This window comes from Neurospora tetrasperma (genome assembly GCF_000213175.1).
Source record: "Neurospora tetrasperma FGSC 2508 unplaced genomic scaffold NEUTE1scaffold_2, whole genome shotgun sequence".
NCBI classification, from domain to species: Eukaryota; Fungi; Ascomycota; class Sordariomycetes; order Sordariales; family Sordariaceae; genus Neurospora; species Neurospora tetrasperma.
In genome coordinates, this window is record NW_009799100.1 from 3,930,562 (window position 1) to 3,955,960 (window position 25,399).

A 25,399-nucleotide genomic window follows, 5' to 3' on the forward strand; every position below is an offset into this window, starting at 1 on the left:
GACTTTTGTGTATGGATGGATCGTCTTCCAGGGAGGAGCGATAGCCTCATGGAACAAAAGCAAAATAAAAATAAATAAAAAAACAAAAAATAAAAAACAAAAAGAGCAAGTACGCTCGGTACGGTACCAGTTAGCAGGCAAGTAGAGCTGGCGACAGGCGTGTTCCCCGGCAATCATGCCCTTTGCAGCATTAGAGACTGCAGAAGCGAGAGTCAAGACTGGACAGGACGGACAAATTGACGGAAATTGTATTTGACAGAACGGGCTCAAACAGCCAAATTATACGTCAGGGAGATCGGAACGACCAGCTCGGCGTGTGAGGGCCTGGAGTGAATCCCAGTTCGGAACGTGGGCGCGTGAGATCAACGAGGAGATTCGCGCCTCAGACGGCCGTTCAGTATATTAATTGAAAGATTCCTCCTGGGACCACAGGGAGAACCACAGGGACTGACTAGTAGTGCTGCTATTCCAGGGCGTTTCGGGTATAAGCTAATTACCTTCAAGTACCTTAGGTTACCTTTTTTACACATGCAGACAGTCCAATGGCTTTTCCGTCTGGGATGTTGGATGGGTTCCAAATTCCACACTAATGGCCTGGGGGTCCATTCCCGCCATGTGCAACAATGCGAACGACACAGAACGACTCGACATTTCACTTCGGTCCCAGACATGCAGCCCGGGGATTGGCGCATTTGGTAGGCTGAAATGCGGGCCAGGGGTCCCGTCGTGATCGTGACCTCCATCTCGGGAGTTCTGCCCAGCCAACAGCTACCCTGGCCGGTCGAGTTCCTCAGACACACAGTGCTCTAGAGACAGACAATGAACGGTAGGTAGGCGCTCTCTTGTCTCTGTCTCTGTCACTGTCTCTGTACAGCTCTGTCTTGTGAGCTGCTGTCCTCCCATTCTGGCTTGGGGCATTGGAAGCGTAAGGTACCTAGTTGTGTCTAATTTCAGCGCGCTAACAGGACGGGCCGTTAGGCGTTGAGATGACAGGATTGACAGGGCGCAAAGTGGAAGGACCGTTCGCAACTCATCCCGACCTCGAGGACCATACATAGAGGTCAGTACGTACATAACTTTGCGCACCCTTTACCCCGGAACCAAAACATGATAGGGTATAATATTGCATACTACGTACACAACGTAAGGCAGCGTGAAGAATTTTCACAGCTGACATATTCTCATAATGCAGGCCAATCAAAGCCTTGCAGAAGAAAAGCAACGAGGGAGTCGTAAACCATGACCACACGGTTCCATTGCCAAAACGTCTTCGGTTTTGGGAAATGGAAAGAGGAATAGCATTGTTCAAAGTGGAGCTGAAACCACTGATGGACAAGGGCAGGAGCGAGGAAGCCCCTGACACCCAGCGAGTGCGAGTGCGTGCAAAGGTGGCATTCAAGTGGATTCACGATTTTTTGACAGCGTGAATCCACGGCACCCAATATGGATGTTACCGGCGTCGGTGCGCGCCTGCAATTATTCTGCCAGTTCTAGTGTACAAATACATGGTACCTCTACATAACTTGCTGTTTCGCGCAGGGCCAGGTCTCGCCCTACGGATCATCATGATATCGATCATCGTCCTCCAAAGTTGCAAGCTGGACACCTGAAGTGAATCGAACCCATTCTGAATACCTTCTGGGCATGCTCAAAACACCACGTTGGGCATCAGATCTGGCCCCCTGGTGATGAAGATCTACTGCTCCGTACACGTACACTATACCCCACCCACTTGACATAGGTGTTTGATGTGTCAGTCGGTCGAAGAAGCAAAAAAACGGCAGCTCGGCAACCGCCGAGTAACAGCCCCAGCCTGTTTTCTGGGCACGTCGTTCACCAGATTAAATTTCATTTCCTGCCCTCCCGCTGCCCCCATGTCCACCTCACGTTCTCATCTGCGCTCAACGTGTCGCCCCACTCCCCATCATCACCACCGTCATCGCACAAAGAAAACATGTTGCGTCTGATGGAAACACGAGTTTCGGGTAACCACGTCTTAGTGAGGTTAGGGCTTGCGACGGCACCTTTTCCATCTCTAAAAGTCTTCACCCCCAGCCCTGGCTCGAATAACGAAAACCTCAGCGCAACCAATTTCACCACCACTACAACCGCTCATTACGCAAGCAAACATTAATCTTCACCTTAACACAATGCAGAATATCGGCTGAGGTGGTCAGAGATTGACAATGCTGTTCGCCATGTTTGCAAAAAGCATGGAACAATACGCAAAATAGACACCAACTGAACTATCCGCTACATTGTTCGGATGAACAGCTTGCTGCTGAAAGTGAAAAGGGGGCCGTTGGTGATGGCAGTCGCATCCAGACCAACCATCACCAACTCCAAACCACCGGTCCACCAACGCATCATCTTGCCAACACAAGCATCTTCCCAGTTGCAAGACAAAATTTCCGATTATTGAACGCTGTACCACCAAACTGAGAAAACACAGTCATTCCACGTTTCTTTGGCGCATCATGGTTCGACCACCACCCTCCCCCGAGTTACACAGATGATGCCACGACCCTTCCAACATCTGCTGCACATCAGCTTTTGAGACATCCAAGTTTTCGTGCGCACGCAGTACGTCCGTAAAGGCGATGAAAATAGTAGTTCCTCCCAAGCCAAGCAGGGGCCCTCTCCTCGTGGCAAGCCGACGGAGGCGTTCAGGGCGGGCAAATCATGTATAACGGCATGGCTTCTCCCCACTTGGTTGAAACTTCTCTGCTGCTTTCCATCGGATGGCTGCAGCTCTGGTCGGGTGGGAGCTTCGCAGGTAGAGAGATCTCCTAGTTGACCGGATGCCACTCTAAACACCCCGCGTAGAGGTAGTTTGTGAGTTTCCAAACTTCCAACACCACCAGTCAAAGAGTTCCATGAATGCTAGAATGTTCAAATATCGCCAACACTGACATTTCATCAATACACCATCAGCACCATCAACGGACAACACTAGGCATTTTATCACGTTGGGGATGCCACCCCTCTTCACATCTCGTAACTCGCTGTTCCTGCATTAGCGCGTTCTTCCCGTTTCCGGGTAACCCTCAGCACCTCCCGTCGATTCTATGACTCCGCTCTGTTCCGTCAAGATGACCTACCAGAATTTCGACTCGCCCAAGCCAGCTGCAATGCAGAGAAGGGAGCATGACGGCCGAAATATATGTATCACCATAAATGAGGGGTTTGTCCTCCCATCCCCCAGTACCCTATGTCATACACAATCTCTCCCGTCAGACTCCTCGGCGCCTCGAGGTGGGAAAGGCCATATTCGATGATTGCCTGTCCCGTGCCATTGGGACGGTACGTTATGTACCTGACCGCCACGCTCGCAAGCCCTGAAGAAAACCATCACACACAATTTCGGAGACGAAGAGAGAGAGCGAGCGTGATCTGATTCCCACCTTATGACTACCTTACACAAGCACGAGCATTTATCCGCCCTCAGCACCACTTTTCACACTTATTTATTTACGCCGTACTACTACAGATCCATACTAGTCAGGTTTGATGACTTTCACCCCCTTCCCAGCTCTAGCTCCAGCTCAGCTTCATCCGTTGGGGTCTCTTGGGGCCCGTGGGCCCTTGGAATTTTCCGTCGGTACATATCTCCTAGCGTGGTGCTTGCGGCGATGATCAGCATCAGCTACACGTGTGCCGGCGGGAGTGGGCCACGTTCGGGTCCACAGGGCCACACAGGTAGCCACAGGTCACCACAGCCACGGCATAAGCAACGGGTGCACCTTGGACGAAATAGAGAAACTCACAAAAGGTTTGTTCTTTTTGTACTCAACAGCGAAGGAACATGGCCTTTTGCACGCATGAGTGAGGCAGGAAACCGTAGTCTCTGTGCCCCTTCGACCTAGAACGTTGAAAGTGGAGGTTCCGGTGCAAAGCTCCGAAACCCATCCGATATCGCCTTGGCATTGATCGTCTCTATCGGAGGGATCGGGCGAGCCAAGGGTCCGGGGGATCGGCCGGGTGCATCAGAGTCGGGTGTTCACATCGGTTCACATTAAATTTGATGTCCGGATTGAAATATGTCCGAGAGTGAGTCTGTTCGATCGAAGACAAAATGTTCAAAAAATAGGGCTTGGTATGAAACTACGTACGAACATGCCAGTACGGGAAGGCTCTCCTGTGAGCCGGATATATCGACTGTGTGTGCCTAGATAAACCAGCGGCGTGGGGGTCGCCTGGCCAAGAAAGGAACATGAATTCCCCGGCGGCTCAACCACCAGGCTATGTTCTTTCTCATGAAGTGAGGCGTCCCCAAAGGTACTTGTCAAGAAGAAAAGGATGACCGCGGCGATACTAAGGTAGAGGATTAGAGGGAGCGGAAGACCAAAGCGGAAATAGAGTGTTCGAAGCCAAAGTAGGAGACAGCTCTGCGTTTCGAAGCTCAATTCACACAAAAGGTAGGCATAGCTAGAGGTATAGTTAGATGTATAGTTGGAGGCATAGCAACGGTAGCTCCAAGATCAATAAACCCCCGTCATTCCTAATGGAGTGACAACTAAGCACGTTAGATAAAGGGTCATTCTGAGTTCTTGTTGTCATTGTCCAGAATAACCACGTTGAGTAAGGATTCGATGGTAGTTGCCAGCGCGTAAAGTTGATACATACTAAGCTTCAGGGTCTTAGCTTGAGCTTGGCTATCAATCTGTATAGCCCTACACCGCCGGTTGGTTACGGTACACAGTCGATTCATCTGGCTCGTTCTTCTGCCTTATTTATACAAGGAAGGAGAACATCCCCGTTGAACATTGAGTAATCAGGAAGCATGTAGTGTAGTGGACAAGCTCGCTCGAGGGGAATGTTAAATACGTGACCATGCATTTCATGAGGTTCAATGTAGCTGAAAACTTCGTGAGATGTTTATGCTGAAGGATTCACGGTAATATGATAATTGGGATGTCGAAAAAGTATATGTACTTTGAATATAAGAGACCTCGGCGAATTGGAAGGAAAGCAAGACACATTGTCAGAAGAGCCCACGCAATCCAAGCGGCGAGATGATACTGTCGTGGATCCAATGAGGAGAGATGGACGCCTGGTTCGTCCTCACTTCCTCACCGTCACATAACACGGTTGAACTCACTTACCCAACTCACCCGTACAACAACCCCTCCACCTTCTCCGCAATAGCCAACGAGCTCGTCAACCCCGGACTCTCAATATTCAACAAGTTCACCCACCCCTCATACCCCTCTTCCTTCCTAATCACAAAGTCTACAAATCCCTTCCCCTGCGCCACCGCCCCCGCCTTCCCCAGCTTCGGCCTGATGCCCGCATAATCTGGCTGCAACTGGGTATCATCCAAGTCCGGCAGGTACTTCTTAACTGCTTCGATCGCCTCCGGCAACCTCGCCGAGTTTACTGCCAGATCGTCGGGGGAATCGACCCATTCCACATCCGGGCCGAACTTGATCCTGCCCGCCAGGTCGAGGGTGAGATGCGTGCCCAGCCCGCCCGCGCCGGGTTCGGGAGCGGGGTAGATGAGGGTTGAGACTTTGGGGGAGGAGGAGGGGTAGGAGAAGTAGTTTCCTTTTGCGTAGAACATTTGTTTGTGTTGTGAGGACGGGACAATCATGTTGTGGATGTCGACGGCGCCGAGGCCGGCGGAGTTGATAATCGTTGAGGTGGTAATGGTGGATGATTCGCCGGTGGTGGTGTCGCGGACTGTGAGTTCCCAGCCCTCCTTTCCGTTGGCATTGGCATCGCCAACGGGCCGAATGGCCGTGACGGCGCTGGCAAGCGCCACCGTCCCGCCTGCTTCTTCGAACCGGCCCTGGAGACAGACCATCAGCGAGTGGGAATCCACAATGCCCGTCGTCGGAGACTCCAAGATCCCAGCTTCGGCGCGCACCGCCGGCTCACGACGTTGCGCTTCCTCACGCGACACCCAGCGCACGGGCACGTTGATTTCGTTGACGCAGAAGTCATGGATGCGCTGCAGCGCCTCGCGTTGGGCCTGATTCTGCGCGACGATCCATTTGCCCACGCGCTTGTGGGGGACCGCGTGCTTCTCACAGAGCTCGTACAGCAAGTTCTTGCCTCGAATGCAGAGCTCCGTCTTGAGAGTGCCTGCGCCGTAGTAGATACCGGCGTGAATGACTTCGCTATTGCGCGAGGAGGTCTCGGTGCCGACAGCGGAGTGACGCTCCAAGAGGAGGGTGGAAGGGGAGGAAGAGCGCCGGGCTAGTTGCTGCGCGATGGCGAGGCCGACTACGCCGCCGCCTATCACGGCGTGGGTGAAGTCAGCGTGCGAGGCGGAGGTGTGGGAGAAAGGACGGAGCCTGCCATGGTGATGACTAGTCCGTATTATTGGGAGAACCGATGACGTAACTGCATTCCGTATTGTCGCTGCTGTGACTCGACCTTTTGGTGGTGTAAGGATGAGTGTCATGGTGAAAGTTTGCCGGTAGCTGTTACTACGTATTGTAGGCTTGTTGCAGCGCGTCACGGACCCTTTGCGGAGACAAGTTGCGGCCGGTCGTGCGCATAATCCCGTCCTCCGAAGTCGGGTCGCCGCGGCGCCATCGGAGGTCGGGTCTGTCCGGGCAAGTTCAACAGTGTGGGGAATCCGAGATGCGGCGTTACGGCCTTTCCCGCATCTACACCCGTCCACCCATGCCGCTCACTGCAGTTTTGTCATCTGGCATATTCCAGTATCAGAACATGACCTCACTTGGCATGGCTGCAACTTCACATCAAGTCAGAATACTTGACTTCACATGCTAAAGGTTTTGTTATGTTTTTCTATCATCTTCCAACGTCAGCTGGCTTCCGCATTTCCTCGCCAACGTCGATGCTTTGACCGATCTAATGCTGGTTTGTTTGTTTGTTAGCCCGGTACCTCAAACGTCCTAGAACAGCTGTATTTGGAAACGCCTGGACAAGGTGACCAACGGTATCGAGCTAACAAATTCTCCAGGGGTGTACTGTAGAAAAGAAGAATTTCGGGGTTCAAGCATTGTTCAGGTGTGAAAGAGAACCCAAGTTCCACCTCGGTGACGATTGTGGTTGCCTGTTTTATGGATACATGATGGCTCGACCGTCGGTTTCTCTTCGAGCACATGATCTCGATACCAGTCATGTCCTCTCGTGATGCCCTGCTGCCCTTGTCTCAAACAGCCAGCGCATGCTGGGACCCTGATGGGATATCCCGTTCGCCCTTCTGTTTCAGTATCTGGTCAGGAATCTTTGTATGTTTGGGTATGCTGGACATGTTTTCAACATAGGACTTCGAACCGGTTCCGCGGAGACCAGTTTTGTTATATCAAGTACCTAAGTATCGAGCGACCTTGAACCGACGTCACTCTACAGATGGCCGAGCATAACCGCCTTTCTAAGGGTTGATGCTGGGTAAACTGCGGGTTTCGCCAAGTAGCGCGGCTGGATTAGACGCCCCCGATGCCTCGAAAAGGCCACGAACCTGACCTTGACCTCAGCAAAGAGTCCGGTTGCTTCATTTTGCATGAATCCCAACAAGTTCGACTCAGGTCTTTGTATAGCCAGATCCTGAACGGGGATCCTGAGAGGGGTCCTGTGGCCTGTGCAACAAAAGTTACAGGTGGTTACAACTGCTATCCCGCGCCCAGCCGCGATGTATGCTGGGATGGCATGGAAGACAAGCAGCTCCTTGCAGCGAACCTTCGACAACGCCAAGCATCGATATATGTATTGCATCGAAACCGCTGGAGCATAGGTCGTACGTACGTAGTACCTTCCACACATAAACGGCTTTATCAAGATTGTTCCATCATGGGCCGTTCTGAACTTTTCAAAAAGGAACCTTGGGTGCAATTGAGATTCTAGACCATCTTCGGAACCATTGTCCTTTATCCTCCACTTCAACATTTCGCAACGTCTCGTATTACCTAGAGATCTCCCCATTGGTTCTCGATCTTCCGTCTCGTCTGTGTCTCGTGTTTGTGACGTGCAACAACTGGCCACCTCTTGTTGCCGTCGCCATCTGACACCTCCGCGGTCGAGACCTGCTCTTGAACTCCGTTAACGGCATCTTACAACTTATTCACCGGCCAATCTGTTTGATCCGAACACCGCATCGATTGCTCAGAGAGTGCCCTTACGCTTGCACCTGGCCGCCTCCGTTTGCCGACGCGACCCGATCGTCCCTATATACGACATTTAATAGCTTAGCCCAGCTATTTACCAGTCGAGCTCCGGAGCGAATATGAGCTTGAATCCAGACGCTTCTCTTTCCCCCTCTTCATCAACACCAAACCTCGAGATACCTAAAAGTATCGGCATGTCGTCGTCCATTCGCACCCATTCCTCTCTGGGCCAGACCAGAGAGACATCCCCCTCGCCGTCCCCAAGGTCGGGCTCTGTTTCCCTCCAGGCCGCAGCTACTCTCAACGCTGGTCTTCAGCGCAAGGATTCACTACGAAGTTCGCCACTCCACGCCCAACTATTGACCTCAAAATCACCCTGCTGACACTTGCTACCTATCTAGGCTCTTCCATCAGCCCTCTTCCTGCATCCCAGGCCCCCAAGGTTCCCAGCGCCGGTCGTCGCCAATCACAAGTCCTCATGAACCTCCAGATGAACGACCCATCGATACCCGCTCCTGGGGAAATGATCTCGGACAGCTCCAAGCCTTCATCCGTCAGTTCCCCCCAGCCTATCCCCGGCCGCCCGCAACAGCACAGCCGGGCTCCTAGCCTCGGAGAGCTTCACCAGGAGCTAGAGAACGAGCAGGAGTACCAGGTGAACCGCCTGCTCAGCGAAATTCGAAGGCTACAGTCACAGCTTCAGCGCCAGCAGTCCTCATCCGGAGCCATCAGCGATGACAACTCCGGGCGGGACACACCCAATCGCAGCTCAACACCACAGATGGGAGGAATTTCCGGAACATCCATCCCCAAGTCACCGGGCTTCCTTCCCCACCCCCGCGGCTCCTTCGACTTCCCCCGCAGCAGCAACGACCTCAATAAGGCTCGGTCCAGAACGCCGAGCAGAGGCGCTTCGCCTAGGGTGCGCGCCACGTCCATTAGTGCAGACAGTATGGACCAGTGGCCCCTGGGCGGAAAGGATGAGAGTGCCTTTTATCAGGCAGAGACGCAGATGCTTATCAGGGAAAATCAAATGTTGAGGCATCGCATTCGTGAATTGGGTATGTTCTTCACTACCACCGCTGTCCCAACGCTATGATCGAAAGGATGATTCTTGCTAACAACTCGCTGTGCAGAACGTCAACTAGTCGAGTCATCAGGGAAAGACGTTGCTAACACTCATGAACCTACTCACGCGTCAGGTCTTCATCGGTCCACGTCTATTTCAGACGTAGAACGTCCCAAGATGACTGCCCCTGCCCAGCAGCACCAGGAGGAAGCGATTGTTGAGTGATGGAACACAGAACCCAGAGTGAGCTCTGGCTTGCTCGAGTGAGATTTAAAATTTCTCATTCACGGTTATGCTTCAAAGGAAGAAACGATACTTTTTTGATAACGGCGTTTCCGAGATTATGTCGGGCCTCGGGTCTTCAAGCTGGCACCACGGACAGTCGTGAGGTATTTCTGAATCCTGTCTATCAGGACCCCAACTCCTACTCTAGAAAAGTGAAACCTACGGAGTACCCGCGACAAATAGGGAGACAAGCCAGTTTCTTGTTTTCGGGGACAGGACAGGACAGGACAGGACAGGACAGGACAGGACAGGACTGGTTGGTGGCTTACAGGCGTTATTGGCGGATAATACCTCCCTCCATTGCAGTTCGTTTTACGGGGATTTTTGGTGGAAAGCTGAAGTAAATGAAATGGAATGCAAAGATTGAATTAGAACCGGAGATACATACATAGCATTTCTATATGTTGGGACATTGCAAACCCGTAATGTTATTCTCATTATTACTATTGTCTTGCTACGCATGCACTTGGGGTAGTGGATAATAATCAAAACTAGGACCAGTTCATATCACCTTGTCGATGAAAACTTTGGGCGTTTGAACTCAATATTTGTTGGAGTTCAAGAACGCGTTCGTTCTCTACGGTTTTCGTATAGCGCTTGGAATCACTCAACTTAGTACTCAACCAAGGCGACTTGGCTCAACCCAACTAAACTCGATTCGAGACCCCCACGGCGAGTTACAAATTAAGTCGGGACACTCGGAGGATTGAGCCCCTTGTTGAGTATAGAAAATGTTACATAAGGCCCTGTGTACGAAAACCACATTAGAACAAATACAGTCTGAGGCTACTTAACCAACTTCAACTGATAGGCAACAACAGGAACTGAACTGGCTCGTTAGAGAAGTTGGTCACGTTCATGTCACGATAAGTGTAGATGAAGTTTGACTGTGACTGTAAGTATTCAATTACCTGTTTAGGAGTTAAGAACTATTTTGGATAACACCATACATATCAATCTCTCCCCAACTCGGTTACCTTTTGTTGAACTGCTGCTACCAGGTTATCCGTTGCCCAAACAATTTTGTAGCCGCCCTCCATCAACCAAGCCCAACCTCAAACATCCTCATTATTACCTTTTCAAAGGTTTCCCGTACGTGTGCGCCGTCTTGATAGTCCATCATCATTTTAGCCAAGAGCAACTTGAAGAGACTCTCTTCCACTGCGCCCACGGTCCCACGTCCCATGTTCGTTGGTGGTTCGTTATTATCGAAAGGTAGTATGTCCATTTTCACCCCCAAAGGGGTCAAAGTGAAATGAGTTGTGCCGAAAACGCCTTATTCCCTTCCCATCAAGTTCACCAACCAAGCCGCACACAACGCCCGAAAGAGGAAGAAAGTAAAAAAACAAACAAAAGTCAGGACCATCCCAAAGTGTCAAACCTAACGGTAGTCCATACTAGGAAATAAACTCCTCTGCAAAAGATTCACATGGAACTCGTAAATCCCATCTTCGGCGCCGACGAACCTGTAAAAAATTACAAATTACAAATTAGCAATCGACAATTGACAACCACAAAAAGGGGATAAAACTTACAAAAGCCTCCCGTCCTCACTCCAACACAACCCCGCAGTATCATGCGGATCGGGCTCCCGTCTACTCATATATAGCGCGCCAAACGCCCGTCTGGTCGGATGATCATCCCACTCGCGCAGCGAGGCATGGGCGCCGCGCAGCCTGCGGGTGGAGTCGAGATCGGGCAGTGTCCTGCTGAAGCTGTCAAAGGGGAGCGTGTCTTCGAGGTGAAGGGTGTAGTAGAGCTGTTGCAGAGTGGCTGCAGCATTGACACTAGTGTTTGATGTGGTATTTCTGCTGGTGGGAGACAATAAGCTTGGGTTCGCTATGATGCGCGAGGAGAGGTTGAGAGCTCGCCTCTCTGCTGCTGCTTCTGAAGCAGTCTGGGCTTGGCTACTGCTAGTACCGCTACCGCTGCCAGCGGGTCGGGTAGGTGGGTGCGTCGTTCGGTCTCCTCCTCTGTCTAACCTAGTAATGGCGGTGATGACGCGAAGATGGTCCGCGGCGGTAGCTTCGTCCGTTGCTTCCCGTAATGCGGCTATGCTTGCTCGCAAGTTTCGTCCATCACGACCGCTGCTACCACTACCGGCTGCACCTCCGCCGGTGCTGGCGGAAGCTCGTACCGATGTAGCTGCGCGAGGCGGGATCCCGTAAAGTAAGTCTGCGTACTCGCGGTAGGTAGATAAGTCCCTGGTATCGCGAGCGGTTCTCAATCCACTGCCGCGCTCGCGGGATTGCTCGCTACTCCCAGACGACCGCTGTGTGTCTCCTCCTGCTCCTGCTCCACCTAAGCGGGATGACGGATCATCACGCCAGATCGAAGTATTAGTTCTTCTTTCGGTCGTGGTTGGTCCTCCGCCCGAGGTAGCGGCTTCTCGTTGTCTTCGTTCTGCCCGAATCGCGTCAAGGACCTCCAGTTCACGAGGAGTAAACGAAGATGACTCTAGCGGATCCCAATGCTCTCTATTTGAGCGTTCCCGTCGAGCTTCCAGGGCTGCAAGAAGATCGATACCCCGCAAACGAGATGGTGGTGAGGCGGATGCTGATGCCTCATTGTCATCGGTGCGGGCGGCTGCGAGGAGAAGGAGGCCAGGGTCGATAGCGCTCCTATCGGATATGGTGACGTGGTCGTAATCGTCTCGTTTGTCTAGGTCCAGGATCTGGCGCGATAGAAAACCGGTTCGGAGGTCGGCAACACCGACATGGCCGCGATCTTCAGTCCATGCTAAGAGGTCCGTGGACCCGGGCGCAAAAGCCATGTCACGGATGGCACCTAGCTCAGCATTTGGCCTTGACGAGCCGAAGGTCGTCACGAGGGGATCTAATCCAGGGACGGAGAAGGCCGCAACATCGAAGACCGAAATAATTCCATACTGAGTTCCGACAGCAAGATAACTCCCCGTAGTGGAAAAGCATGCCGCAAAACTCCCCCTATCGCGGTGTTAGAAGAATGCGCAAACAAGAGAAAATGCGTAGAGAAGACGATGCACATACCTATTTTCCGACCGATCATCTTTGCTTTGACTCTTCAAGGGAACTTTACGCAGCGGAACCCATTGATGTGTTCGATGGGACAAACGGTACGTATTCATCCACGGCTCATCCTTCTCAACCCTCTCGTGCACGTAGAGATAGGGATCGTCACTGATGGCGATAAGGAGCCGGCCGTCGGGCGAGATGACAGCACGGTTGACACAGTCCGGGTATGTGATCTCGTCCAAGGCCTCCTCTCCCCATAAGCTTACACACGAAACAGAATTGTCGTTGTTTGAAAGAACGGCAACTGGTTCGTTGTATGCGCCTGCCGCGGCTGGTACCAAAGTCGGTGGAAACCACAGAGTGATGCAGTTCACCCGCTGTTTGCCAAACTTTTTGCTTGTGACAGATAGGTTCTTGTTGTCGTTGTTGGTATTGCCTCGCGCAGCAGTTATGATTTGGGCCCGAGCCAACGCCCGCGCGACCTCTACCGAGTCTTCGTCGTCCAAGTCACGGCTGAGTTCGTCCAGTAGCTCCTGACCAGGGACCTGATCGTCCGAATCCGTGTTGAGCTGCGCATTGGCATCGTTCTGAGGGGTCCTTTCGCGGACATGTATCGCCGTAAACTCGCCGGTCTCGCCACCACAGCAGATCCACCCATGCCGCGCGACAAGACATCTAGGCTGAAAAGGAAGGCGCTTGATGGTTTCGATCTCTTGGGTTGTGATGTTGAGTCTCTGGACCTCGGTGCTGTCCCTTCCTCCGGGAAAATAAACCACGTTGTTGTCCTCGACGCCCACCATAGAACGCAACTGCCAGTGACTGCAAAACAAATTAAGGGTTAGCGACCAAATGCCACGTAGGTGTGTCGCAATGGGCATGAACCAAGCACGTACCTAGGATGGACACTGGTGCCATAGCGGCGTCGAGGCTTGGGGAGGATCAAGTGGTCGGTTGCATGATAACTAGACGCAAGACTTCTGTCAGCATTGAAGGAATGTGATTTCAATTTTCGGGGTGGTAGTTGGGGGTGGAGGGGGGGGGCACCGGGTGCAACTCGCGGAATAGACTCGGGACTCGGGCATCAGCTTACACGTCGTCCTTGACCGTCATTGTGGGAAAGTCTTGGCGGTTTATGTTGACCGGGCAGTTCCAAATCAGTTTGCGATGACCATGCACAATTCCGCGCTGTTGATGGCTAGGTATCGTCGAGGGAAGTCGATGTCAAAGAAGGAGGAACCAACTAGAAGGATCGCGTGGAACGTCGAATGCTGAGTGTCGTCGGATTGCGAGATGCCGGGCTATCTTGGTCGGGATTGGGGACAAAGGTTGATGCGGGTGAATTGGATTACAATGTAGGATAGTTGAAAGCTGGTGACGGAGTTTTAGAATAAGAAAGTCAATGAAAGTGATGTTAGTTGTCGAGGAAACAATAGGAGAGGCCCGTCCGACCAGTTCGTCATTGCTTTCTGAGTGTTGTCGCAAACCCGCGTCAAACGTCAAGTCCCTTTTCCCATTACATTAAGTCGTAATGTCCTAAGCTCGCCACCCACTTAGACACACCACTTTGACCCACGGAATGACAACACAATGCAGTGCTTGCGAAGTCGTTCTGCCGCGCAGCTGAAGAAAGTCCCAAATTAAAATTTCCTGGGAAAGACCTTGGAATGTTGACAACAATAAGAGGTTATTTCAGGTAGTTAACCTACCTCCAAGCTTGAGACTGTCAAAGGTACCTCAACCTTCCAAAACCGGGGTCCTCCACTCCACTTCACAAGGCAGGTACCTCCGTCGTGGCCAGCCAGGTACATCATCAGACACATCCGAGTCTGAGGTTTGGCTGATCGATACATGTGCTTACCTCTAGTTACGCGCAACAACGGAGGTGATTTGGCGCACAGTGAGTTGTAGTCTAGTCTCCGTAACAGATAGACAAGATCAATGACATGGCATCGCATCTCCAACACTCATTGCTGTTTCTGGAGCAAAGCATGGAGATATATACCTATAGTGTATAGTAGCGCGCAATACCCGGCGTGACCGTAGTATGTAACAGGCCGCTTCAAGCAGCGCATCCACTCTCCCCCGATGCCGTCACAGGCCATAGAGGTAGGTAGCTTGTTACGCACGCATACCCGCCCGAGCCCGCCTCTCCCCTCCTCCTCCCTTCACCCATTCGGGCCATTCTCATTATCAAACCTCGGCCGGCCAGCATCCAGGCTGAGCCGGACCGACCCCAGGCTGCCCGAGCAGGGACCAGTTCCTGCTCTCTGGAAAACCAAAAAAAAAGGGTCCATGGACGGCAAAGTGGAGTCACGTGCTGTCGCAAAATCCAAGATGGGAATGGGCTTTCCGGATGTTTTGGATCTCGCCTTGAAGACGGCGAGGTTGACGGCAGCTCGGAGTTCTCGGTGGACGGAGGAAACGGGTCGAAGGAGGAAGACTTCAATCCTCCCCCAAGGGCAGGCTCCCCGCCTTCGCCCGCCATTGCGACAATTGACGGAGTGGCCCGTGCGGAGCTTGCTCGGCGCCCCACTTATCGTGCATGCGGCTGCTCTCAGTGGGTGGGCAGTGGCCCCCCCGCGGTGCCAACTGGAGCTGAGGTCCCGCTGGAGTCGCTGCCGATCCAGTCACTGGGCCGTGTGAGTGCTGAGAGGGAGCAGAGCCGAGCAAAATTTCCAACGCCTTCGATGACCAGGTTGTTGAATTTTTTCCCTCGCAGTACAAAAGAGCTTGACCACCAGCTCCCCCTCGGCCTCCGCTCCCCGTTCACGCATCCTCATTCATAACCACCCTCTCCTCTTCCACCATCACCTCTTTCCCGTCTGCGTTGTGGTGATTCCCGGCCCTGTCTGTTTGCCAAAGGGGTTATTTTTGTTTTTAATCTAGAGTCACAAACACACACAAGATGATGTCCACAAGGCTTACCAGGGCTGTAAGTTATAAACCGAGCTTGCACTTGCGCTTGCACCTGCACTTTGCAGCATCCGCTGCTTCCACTTTTCCCTCACTTCAAGACCGCGATAATGGCGCGTTTCATATTCGTGAATACTTTCAACAATGACAATGGCTGACATGTTCCCCTCTTGATTACAGCTGCCCAAGGCCTCCATTGCTACCCGCGCTGCGGGTATGCTCAGGAAGCCCATGACCCCCGCCTTCGCGCGCTTCGAGTCAACGGAGACGAACGGAAAGGTCACTGGTTCCGTCATCGGTATCGATCTTGGTATGTAGCATCACTACCACCAACACACGAGCTCCGACATGGCTAACTCAGGTCTCCTCGCCTCCAGGTACCACCAACTCCGCCGTTGCCATCATGGAGGGCAAGGTCCCCCGCATCATTGAGAACGCCGAGGGTGCCCGTACCACCCCCTCCGTCGTCGCCTTCACTGAGGACGGTGAGCGCCTTGTTGGTGTTGCCGCTAAGCGTCAGGCTGTCGTCAACCCCGAGAACACCCTCTTCGCCACCAAGCGTCTCATCGGCCGCAAGTTCACCGACCCCGAGGTCCAGCGCGACATCAAGGAGGTTCCCTACAAGATCGTCCAGCACACCAACGGTGATGCCTGGGTTGAGGCCCGTGGCCAGAGGTACTCTCCTTCCCAGATTGGTGGTTTCATCCTCCAGAAGATGAAGGAGACTGCCGAGTCTTTCCTCAGCAAGCCCGTCAAGAACGCTGTGGTTACCGTCCCTGCCTACTTCAACGACTCTCAGCGTCAGGCCACCAAGGATGCTGGTCAGATTGCCGGCCTTAACGTCCTCCGTGTCGTCAACGAGCCTACTGCTGCCGCTCTTGCCTACGGTCTTGAGAAGGAGCAGGACCGCATTGTCGCCGTCTACGATCTTGGTGGTGGTACCTTCGATATCTCCGTTCTTGAGATCCAGAACGGCGTCTTCGAGGTCAAGTCCACCAACGGTGACACTCATCTCGGTGGTGAGGATTTCGATATCCATCTCGTCCGCCACCTCGTCCAGCAGTTCAAGAAGGAGACCGGTATCGATCTCTCTGGCGACCGCATGGCCATCCAGCGTATCCGTGAGGCCGCCGAGAAGGCCAAGATCGAGCTTTCTTCTTCCCTCCAGACCGACATTAACCTTCCCTTCATTACTGCCGACTCTTCCGGCCCCAAGCACATCAACCAGAAGCTCACCCGTGCTCAGCTCGAGGCTTTGGTTGATCCCCTCATCCAGCGCACCATTGAGCCCGTCCGCAAGGCCCTGAAGGACGCCAACCTCCAGGCCAAGGAGATCCAGGAGGTCATTCTCGTCGGTGGTATGACTCGCATGCCCAAGGTTGCCGAGTCCGTCAAGAGCATCTTCGGCCGTGACCCCGCCAAGTCCGTCAACCCCGATGAGGCTGTCGCCATCGGTGCTGCCATCCAGGGTGCCGTCCTCTCCGGTGAGGTCAAGGACCTTCTCCTCCTCGATGTCACTCCCCTCTCTCTCGGTATCGAGACCCTCGGCGGTGTCTTCACTCGTCTGATCAACCGTAACACCACTATCCCCACCAAGAAGTCCCAGGTCTTCTCCACCGCTGCCGACTTCCAGACCGCCGTCGAGATCAAGGTCTTCCAGGGTGAGCGTGAGCTCGTCAAGGACAACAAGATGCTCGGCAACTTCCAGCTTGTCGGTATCCCCCCTGCCCACCGTGGTGTTCCCCAGATCGAGGTCACCTTCGACATTGACGCCGATTCCATCGTCCACGTTCACGCCAAGGACAAGTCCACCAACAAGGACCAGTCCATCACCATCGCCTCCGGCTCCGGTCTTTCTGAGGCCGAGATTGAGAAGATGGTTGAGGACTCCGAGAAGTATGCCGAGCAGGACAAGGAGCGCAAGGCTGCCATTGAGGCCGCCAACAAGGCTGATGGCGTTCTCAACGATACCGAGAAGGCCCTCAACGAGTACGCTGACCGTCTCGACAAGACCGAGGCTGATGCCATCCGTGAGAAGATCGCCAGCCTCCGCGAGTTCATCGCCAAGAGCCAGTCTGGCGAGCAGGCCATCTCTGCCGATGCCCTCAAGGAGAAGATTGACGACCTCCAGGTTGCCAGCTTGAACCTCTTCGACAAGATGCACAAGGCCCGTGCTGAGGCTGGCGAGCAGCAGCAGCAGAGCACTGAGGGTGAGAAGAAGGAGTAAATCTGAAGCCCAACAGCTTTTAGGTTTTCCTTTTCACGTTTTCTCACTATACCCACATACTTCTTTCTCCCCGGTGTCTAAGTAGCTTGGTTGGAGCGGAATGATCTCCACTGTGTATTTCTCCCTTGTACTCATATGTCATGTTTCTCTTTGAGGTCTATCATGCTGGATCTTGTGTTTAATACCGCAGAGGGCGGCGGAAGGCGTTATTGAGCATCAAAACTTCCTGCGTTTTTGGGGGTTACAATAAAAAATCTTCATCTATCTTTACGATATCTTTCCATTCTACAAAAATGATGCGATGAGATGCGAAATAGGTTAACCGGTTTTTCGCATGGGCAACGGGAAGGACAAGCAGGAGGTGCTGGAAAAGGGAGGCTGCCTGGGGTGCGCGTATGTGTATATATCATGTTAATTGTACACGATGCACCACCCACAAGGGACAAAGTTCGAAGTAATCAACCTCCCCTCCTAACGATAAAAATGAAATTGAATAGTAAGCGTTTCCCAAACAAGCTATCGTGTCATGTTTACTGTGGTAGTTGTATGTGATTGTGTGATAACAGTATGCCGCTGTTATCCATTCCGTTAATCGGCCGGCCTCGATTGTGATACGAAAGCGACAATCCGGGAGCCGTTATCGGACCTACTCGTACCATACACAATCAAAGGGTTGAAGTGATCCCAATACAAACAAAAAACAGGTCAAAGGGTTGCCCAAGTCACAAGTCAGCTTGAATGCAGATGTACTCAATATATGTACACATAAAAGCCGACCATACAATTTCGAGACTTGAAACACTCGGATGAAATGAGGCAATCAGTACGCCGGTAACTACCTCTAGTGGTATATACGTCATGGCAACGATCCGAGTTCATAGCTTGTCGCTGGGTGGATAGTACATAACGTAGGTAAACATGGTCATAGCGGCATGTTACCCAACCTCAATTGCTTGCAACATGTTCACGAGCAGACCGTCTTTTTTTTCATTTCTTTTTTTTCACATACAACAGCCGTCATTATATTTTCAACAAAACATCGCTACTTCCAAAACACATCTCGTACACCGCCCCCCCAATGACAATTCTCTACCGGCCAAACCCAAACCATCCCCTCTTCTTGGGCTTCTCTTCCTCTTGAGTTTGTTCCTCCTGAACCTCCTCAGTCCTTTGCTGCTGCTGCTGGTTCTTGTCCCCACCAGCAGCAATCTTCTCAGGATAATCAATATAATTCCACGCCACATCCAAGAAAATAGGCTTAACAGGGATGGCCTCCAAGCGGGGCGGATACACAACAATGTTCTCCAGGTTGACCTGGCCGCTGGAGGGGTAATTGGCTAGTTGGCCGATTAGGGGTTTTCCGTTGCTGCTGCTGCTTCCACTAGAAGGCTTCTTGTTCTTGTTGTGCTCGCTAATCTCCACCAGGGCGCGGGCACGCTGGATCTCGCCGTTGAGGAGGGAGTGCAGAGTTTGGACGTCGGCGGCAGAGACGAGGATGTTGCGGGCTGGCGAGGATTCCTCGGAGGAGGAGGTGGAAGAAAGGATGGGCAGGGCGGACTCGGTTTGGATGAGGGCGTGGCGGATGAGGGCGAGAGCGTTAGCGTCATTGTGGGCTAGGGAGTGGGAGCGGGCGATTGCTAGGGACCTGGGGGGTGGGCGCGTGTTAGTTACGGGTTAAAAAAATTGGGAAAGGGGGAATGGAGAAAGGAAGGAAGGGAACATACTTGAGAGCAGTAAAGTATTGCGAAGTGGCTTGCAGATGAGTGAAGAGCTCCTGGTCGTTCGCAACACCAGGCAGCTCTGTGATGGTCTCCAGACTCTGAAGAGTACCGTCATACAGAACCACCTTCTCTTTTAGCTTGGCAATCTGACGGCCGGGAGCTTCCTCCTTGGGCCTCTCGGACGCCTGCTCAGCTTCCTGGGCCTTCTTTCCTTTCTTGGACAGGTCATCAAAGGTGGCGCGCGCACCGTCAAGCTCGCCAGCGAGCACCCTGTTGCGGCCAATTCGCCAGCTGATCATCTCAAAATTGACGGCTGTCCTTGTGATCTGCAAGCTCTGCATGCGAGGATCGCTCTGTGTGACACCTTCTCCCCGGAGCTCGTCAATGGCCTGCTTTGTCGCATCGACAGCATCCTGGGTTGCGGCCAGAATGTCATCGTAAGCGGCGGCCTTGTCCTTGGGTGCCAGCGAGCTGGCAGAGGATAGCCTCTCGGTCAGCTTGGCCTTTGCTGTTTGTACCGAAGCCCAGGCGACGGCAATAGAAGCGTCCTCGATCTTGACCTCCCGTGAGCGCCATGTGATGGTAGTCGGTGCTCCCTCAGCGCCAGTAACGCCCGTCATGGTCACATCGCCCTGCTCCAAAACACTAGGGTTGACAGCCTTGACACGGTCCACCAAGTCATCGTCGGCTTTGGCGAACGCCTTTTTGGCAATCGAAGGAATCGGTTGGGTGCGAGGAATCTTGGCCTGGTACGCAGCATAGCGGATCGACGGGTCGATGGTATCGGTGAGGAGGTCTTTGTAGATGTCGCCCTTGGTAGAGGTCGAGAGAGCACTGTAGATCATGCGGGCAACGGCGTAGCTGACGATACAATCCTCCCAGCTCTGCTTCTCAAAGTTGGCGGCACCCCTGAGCAAGGCGGCGTAGGCGCGGGCTTCGAGGATGTCGTTGGGGCTGGCGCCGCTGACTGCGTCCTGGGAAAGCACATCTGCGAGCTTCTCGGCCGTGCGGGCACCCTTTTCGAGTCTAGAAACAATGTGTGACCTGGTCTTGCCGGTCATGCCCTTGGTGTCAGCAGCATGCGAAGCCTTCATGGACATGGCATGAGCCCATGTGCGCTCGGCCGTGAGAAGCGCAAGGTGGAGGTATCTGAGAGTAGCACACGAGACGAGGTTAGCAGGACGGCCGGCAAGCATTGCGCCACCACGACAAGCACAAGAGGGAGTCGTACTCATGGTTGTCCGAGATTTGCTCAGCGGTAATCTGGGCCTTGGGGTGGAATTTGCCTCGGCTCTTGGTCGCAATGTTGAGCTTCTTGCGGGAGTTGAGAAGCTTCCTGGAGAGTTGGGCGCGATATGTCGCATAGTCACCGTAGAGGAGGGCGTTCTCCCGGTGGGATACCACGAACTTTGTGATATCCATGGTGTTGAGGTTGGTTATGTGTAATCAAGGTGATGCGCCCCGGTCGCAACTAGAGGGTCCTACAGAAAGGAGTTCAGTGATGAAGCACCGACCCGTTGCGCAACTTGGCGTATGGCAGGTAGCTTCGATCAATGCCGTGGTGGTATGTAAAGAGCAGTTGGAGACGGCCTCCTTGTACGTCTGGCGGCTTGCAGTGAGTCTCGACGTCGAGGTTGAACCTGGAAAGTGTGGGGCGTGTGGGCAGCTCTCTTCTCATGGAGCACCGTGTTCGGGTCCATGTTACTTCAGTTCCCTTGTGTTGTCCCCCCAATTGCCCCGCATGGGATTGATGGAAGCCATCGATCGTAGTGAGCTTTGGGCCAGCATGGAACAGCTGGCAGCAGTCGGATTTCAGTGATTGGCACCCCCGACGAGATCTGAGATACTGTAGTGTGTACCTAGGGGATCCACCGGACCAGGAGAGCTCACACGGCCGTCTCACTCTCTGCACGTTGCTGGGACGGAAGCTTTTTGGACGGCGGCGCGGGCGGGCTGGGCGGGCGGCCATGTCGTAGAGGTAGGTAGGTGAGCCCCACTTTCGCGCCGTGAAATGGTCGAATCGCGCTCAAAAATTTTGGTTGGTGCTTGCGACAGCCAGAGTCTCGTCCTTTCAAGGTATTTTTTGCTGTTAGTCCCGCGAATTGTGACCGAGCAATCCGACAGCGTTGTTTTCTCTTACCCCGATTCGGAAGCAATCCTAGCTCTCATACGACGTAGCTTTCCGAAGCTATCACCTCCCTCCCAAACGCGCCCACAGACTCTATTCCAGAACGCCCATCCCAGTTCGAACACTACCTTATCAAGGAAGACAAGCCGAGACGAGCGAGGGACAAACAAAACGAGCGCGGAACATGCCCGAGAGAGACGACCAACACCTACGACTCACACATTAACTACGCCAGCTGGCTGGGCCTCCGCCTTCCAACGCGATGCTGGAGAGGACGGCGGCGAGCCTCGAAACATGCAGCCTCCAGAGAGTTCTCCCCGTCGCCAGAACCTCGCTGAAGAGCCAGCGACAGCTACACACAGGCTTTTGGCAACATGGCGCCTCCGACCTTGAGCTCCTCGATGCCTACCAGACCCTCCTGCGAGACTCGACACCGACAACGACGCAGAACCTTGGTAGCTCGCAGACGACCAAGACCGAAAGCAGAATAGAGCCCATGAAGGCGTCCATGTTCTTGCTCGACTTCCTATACCCAAGTGGAACCGCCGCTCTTCTTCGGAATATTCTCCCCATTCGACTACCATCCCTCGAATCGGCGCACAAGACTCGTAGAAATGCGACACGTTTATACAGTTCAGCGATAAATAACAACTCCGGCGCTGCGCAAGAACCGCAAGAGAAACCGCAAGCGGACGACTCGTTCATGAACGCCGACCTTTTCGAACAGTACTGGAATGAGCAGGAGAGTGGCGTCATCCAAGATAGGAGACCCCAGAAGGTTTCCAAAAAGTCTGGCCCTCGGGTACTGCGGGAGCTTCTCGAGCCGTCAGAGTTCGGTCCCATGTACGAGCAGATATGGACGGCTTACAACAAGCTTGAGCCCAACGAGCAGGAGGATTTCAAGGGCGATGTCATGGTCAACTTTGCGCAGTCTGGTCGGTCGGTTGATGCTTGGAGGATCCGCGAGCTGTTCGCCACCGTGCCTGTTGAGCGGTGGACGGAATCCATAATCAAAGCCGCTATCAAGGCCGAACTTGCCTTGGACGACGTGGACAATGCAAAGGTGCTATTTTCCGATGCCCTCAAGAAGAGAGGTCTTCATCAGGGACTTGACGATGTCATGGCACACGCATTCAACACCTCTTCGTGGCAGCTGGCCTTGGACATTTGGAAGTTATTTAGCAGCTTCAAGGGCTCTGAAAAGCTTACTGTCGAATTCAAGACATTGGCTTCCGTGCCCGGCTTTCGGGATAAGCTGGCCGAGTTTGTCGAATTTGTTGCGCCCAAGGTGCCAGCGACGAAGGCCAAAAAGTCCGCCAAGACCAAGTCGGTTAAGACAAAGTCTCCGGCCGATACAGAGTCTACGCCTAGCTCAGCACTTGCAGTCGATACAGAGATCGCAGATTTCGTCAGAGTCCTTGCCAACAAGTCATTACGCTTATTCTCGCCCACGGACGCAGTCGTTCTTCTTCGCCATGCTGCGGATCCATCGGCATACGAGGCTTTCATCAAGCTGGCTATCGAACAGGGCAAGACCAGAGCTGCGGCGGAAGCCTACAAGAAGTATCGTCAACTACCCAAGGCCGAGGTCCGTATTTGGGTGTTGCGCGCCATGCTCGACATCTTTTATCCTACCGACGCTGGCGGCATGGAGCTTGTCCTGAAAGATTGGTACAGCCGCTACGACGCCCTTGAGAAGCGAGTTTATCAAAAGTTCCTGGCATTCTATGCTGGCCGTGGTGATACAAAGTCGGTAACACGTCTGGCCAACGAGTACCGTAAGCACCTCCCAGCGGAAGCCGCGCGAGATATGTCACTCATCTCCAGTCTGATGCACGTGCACGCGCGCAACGGCAACCCTGAAGCGGCTCGCAAGGTGCTGGAAGACTGTTTAGAGCAGACGGGCCTGGGTAAACCAAAGACTGTTCACTGGAATATCTTGCTCAATGCTTACGCAAAAGCATCGGATTACAGTGGCTGTCTCGAGGCATTTGAGCGTTTGGACGAGGTCGGAAAGCCGGACTCCTATTCCTATGGAACTGTGATGGGTATGGCCGCTGTGCGTGGTGACCTCTCGTTTGCTTTGGTGCTCTTCAACGCCGCGAAGGCTGACGGCATCAAGCCTGATGTGGGAATGGTGGACAGCTTAATTGAAGCCTACTGCCAGAACGACCGATTCCGTGAGGCCGAGGTCATTGTGAAGCAGACGGTGAAGAAGGGCACACTTCCCGGCAAGTATACGGTTCTCTTTAACACCCTTCTCAATCACCACGCCAGGAGGCGAGACCTCAAGGGGTTATATAACCTCGTGGAATACATGCACGAGAACAAGATTCCTAGCGACAATGAGACCTATAGCCATCTCTTGTACGGCTTGATGTACTGCAGACAGTCACATCACGCTCTGAACCTTTTGCGGGCTTCCGAGAAGGACAATCTTTTCAAGCCCGCACCTGAACACTACGTTCTCCTTATGGCCTCCTTCATTCACAGTCGTGAACCACATATGGCCCTCAAACTCAACGAGATATTGTCCAAGCGTCAAGAACCCGAGATGGCCGAGCGGACCACTCGTGTCATTGACGCCTTGGGCAGATGGCAGCAGCTCCCCGGCCACCAAAGGTGGCAAAAGGATCAAAAGTACTACATTACAAAGGCCATCAACCTGTTCAAGCAGACCCTGCAGAAGACTGGAAAGGGTCAGCAAGAGGCTCCTCGCCCCGTGGTGAACCAATTCGCCCACGTCTTGTTCATCTTGACGCAGATCCGGGACTTCGGCACCCTCGAAGAAATCATGGATCTATACACCACCCAATTCCCATCTGCAAAGGAGCCTAGCAACTTGCCCATCCGCCTGCTCAACAATATGATGCTCGCCGACTACCATGAGCGCAAGTTCGACCGAGTCAGAGAGATCTGGAATCAGGTTCTCAGGAAGACGACATTACAAGCCTTCGGTGAAGTCGCCGAGGAGCCACGGGATACGGGTGCTGAGGGTGCGGAAACACCAGCTCAGCAACTTGTCGGCCCTTACAAGTGGATCCTGTGCGACCCCATTAAGACGATGCAGCGCGTCTTTTACGACGAGAACGACGCCGACGGGCTCATGGCATTCGTCAAGGACGTCCGCAGTCGTGGCTTCGAGCTCGACAGCAAGAACTGGAACTACTACGTCCAATCGCTTGCGCGCATGAATCGTTATCGCGAGGCCTTCGGCGAGTGCGAGGCGCGTCTCATGCCCAACTGGACAGGCTGGTATCGGGTTCGCGCGCGGTCTGCCATGAAGAACCAGCTGCCGCTCGAGCTCCGTCGTCTGGGCTCCTTCCCTCAGCGCCCAAGACCCATCTCGCACACCTTGATCATCATGGCCAAGAAGTACATGGACTTGGAGAACTTGGCCAACTGGCAGAAGGAGGCAGCCAATCAGCTGGAGTGGGTAAATGCGGAGTGCCCGCTTACCATCAAGGCTGTCAAGACCATGATCAGAGCGGACTCGGACTTGGAGAAGAGCGTCTTCAACGAGACTGAGGACGTGCTGGCGACGGAAGAGGGGTACGCTGAGAGATATGATGAGGAGGAGAACTGGTCAGAGATGGCGGAGGGGGAGTTGAGGGAGACGGCGAAGAGAGAGCAGGCGTTTGCGAACCAGCTCATGTCGAAACGTATTGTATAAACAGACACTTACCTTGTATAAAGATCTTTGAAGAAGTTGAGCATGGGACGGAGTATAGATATCACGGGCTTGAACTTTTTTGCATAATTGCTTGGCCTGCATGGTTATCTTGTTGTTTGGGATATGGGCGATGAAGTACATAGACTATTGGCTCTGGTAGAAAAATGGGATGGGCAGGAAAGGTGCATGGCCGGCTAGAAAAGCCTTCAGTAGGGCACGGAGGCATACGTGTCATCGAGGTAGAGGCACTGGGCGAAGTGCATGGAAGGCCATCTTTTAACTAGACAGAATATAACATGGCGAACAAGC

The 25,399-nt window shown here is 53.3% G+C and overlaps 6 protein-coding genes across 6 annotated transcripts; 3 read left to right on the plus strand and 3 right to left on the minus strand.

Moving 5' to 3' along the window:
* Window positions 1–5,110: 5,110 nt before the first annotated feature.
* On the minus strand, window positions 5,111–6,444 carry NEUTE1DRAFT_121335 (uncharacterized protein; the record flags this gene model as incomplete). Its single annotated transcript, XM_009851470.1, has 1 exon — window positions 5,111–6,444. One exon carries the CDS (start codon window positions 6,407–6,409, stop codon window positions 5,111–5,113), a length of 1,299 nt encoding a protein of 432 aa, XP_009849772.1.
* A 1,568-nt stretch (window positions 6,445–8,012) lies between these two features.
* On the plus strand, window positions 8,013–9,884 carry NEUTE1DRAFT_79775 (uncharacterized protein; the record flags this gene model as incomplete). Its single annotated transcript, XM_009851471.1, has 3 exons — window positions 8,013–8,417; window positions 8,483–9,142; window positions 9,218–9,884. 3 exons carry the CDS (start codon window positions 8,201–8,203, stop codon window positions 9,373–9,375), a joined length of 1,035 nt encoding a protein of 344 aa, XP_009849773.1.
* A 932-nt stretch (window positions 9,885–10,816) lies between these two features.
* Window positions 10,817–13,538, minus strand: NEUTE1DRAFT_61097 (uncharacterized protein; the record flags this gene model as incomplete). The annotated part of the gene is made up of 5 exons (XM_009851472.2): window positions 10,817–10,901; window positions 10,971–12,380; window positions 12,444–13,247; window positions 13,322–13,390; window positions 13,519–13,538. The coding sequence occupies 5 exons, from the start codon at window positions 13,536–13,538 to the stop codon at window positions 10,817–10,819; spliced, it is 2,388 nt and encodes a 795-aa protein (XP_009849774.1).
* Window positions 13,539–15,223: 1,685 nt separating this feature from the next.
* On the plus strand, window positions 15,224–18,074 carry NEUTE1DRAFT_79782 (heat shock 70 kDa protein, mitochondrial precursor; the record flags this gene model as incomplete). The annotated part of the gene is made up of 3 exons (XM_009851473.1): window positions 15,224–15,360; window positions 15,522–15,651; window positions 15,719–18,074. 3 exons carry the CDS (start codon window positions 15,334–15,336, stop codon window positions 17,566–17,568), a joined length of 2,007 nt encoding a protein of 668 aa, XP_009849775.1.
* Window positions 18,075–18,523: 449 nt separating this feature from the next.
* NEUTE1DRAFT_61104 (uncharacterized protein) lies at window positions 18,524–20,711 on the minus strand (the record flags this gene model as incomplete). The annotated part of the gene is made up of 3 exons (XM_009851474.1): window positions 18,524–19,213; window positions 19,293–20,438; window positions 20,521–20,711. 3 exons carry the CDS (start codon window positions 20,709–20,711, stop codon window positions 18,658–18,660), a joined length of 1,893 nt encoding a protein of 630 aa, XP_009849776.1.
* Window positions 20,712–21,679: 968 nt separating this feature from the next.
* Window positions 21,680–25,392, plus strand: NEUTE1DRAFT_79787 (uncharacterized protein; the record flags this gene model as incomplete). Its single annotated transcript, XM_009851475.1, has 2 exons — window positions 21,680–22,168; window positions 22,241–25,392. The coding sequence occupies 2 exons, from the start codon at window positions 21,680–21,682 to the stop codon at window positions 25,088–25,090; spliced, it is 3,339 nt and encodes a 1,112-aa protein (XP_009849777.1).
* Window positions 25,393–25,399: the final 7 nt, after the last annotated feature.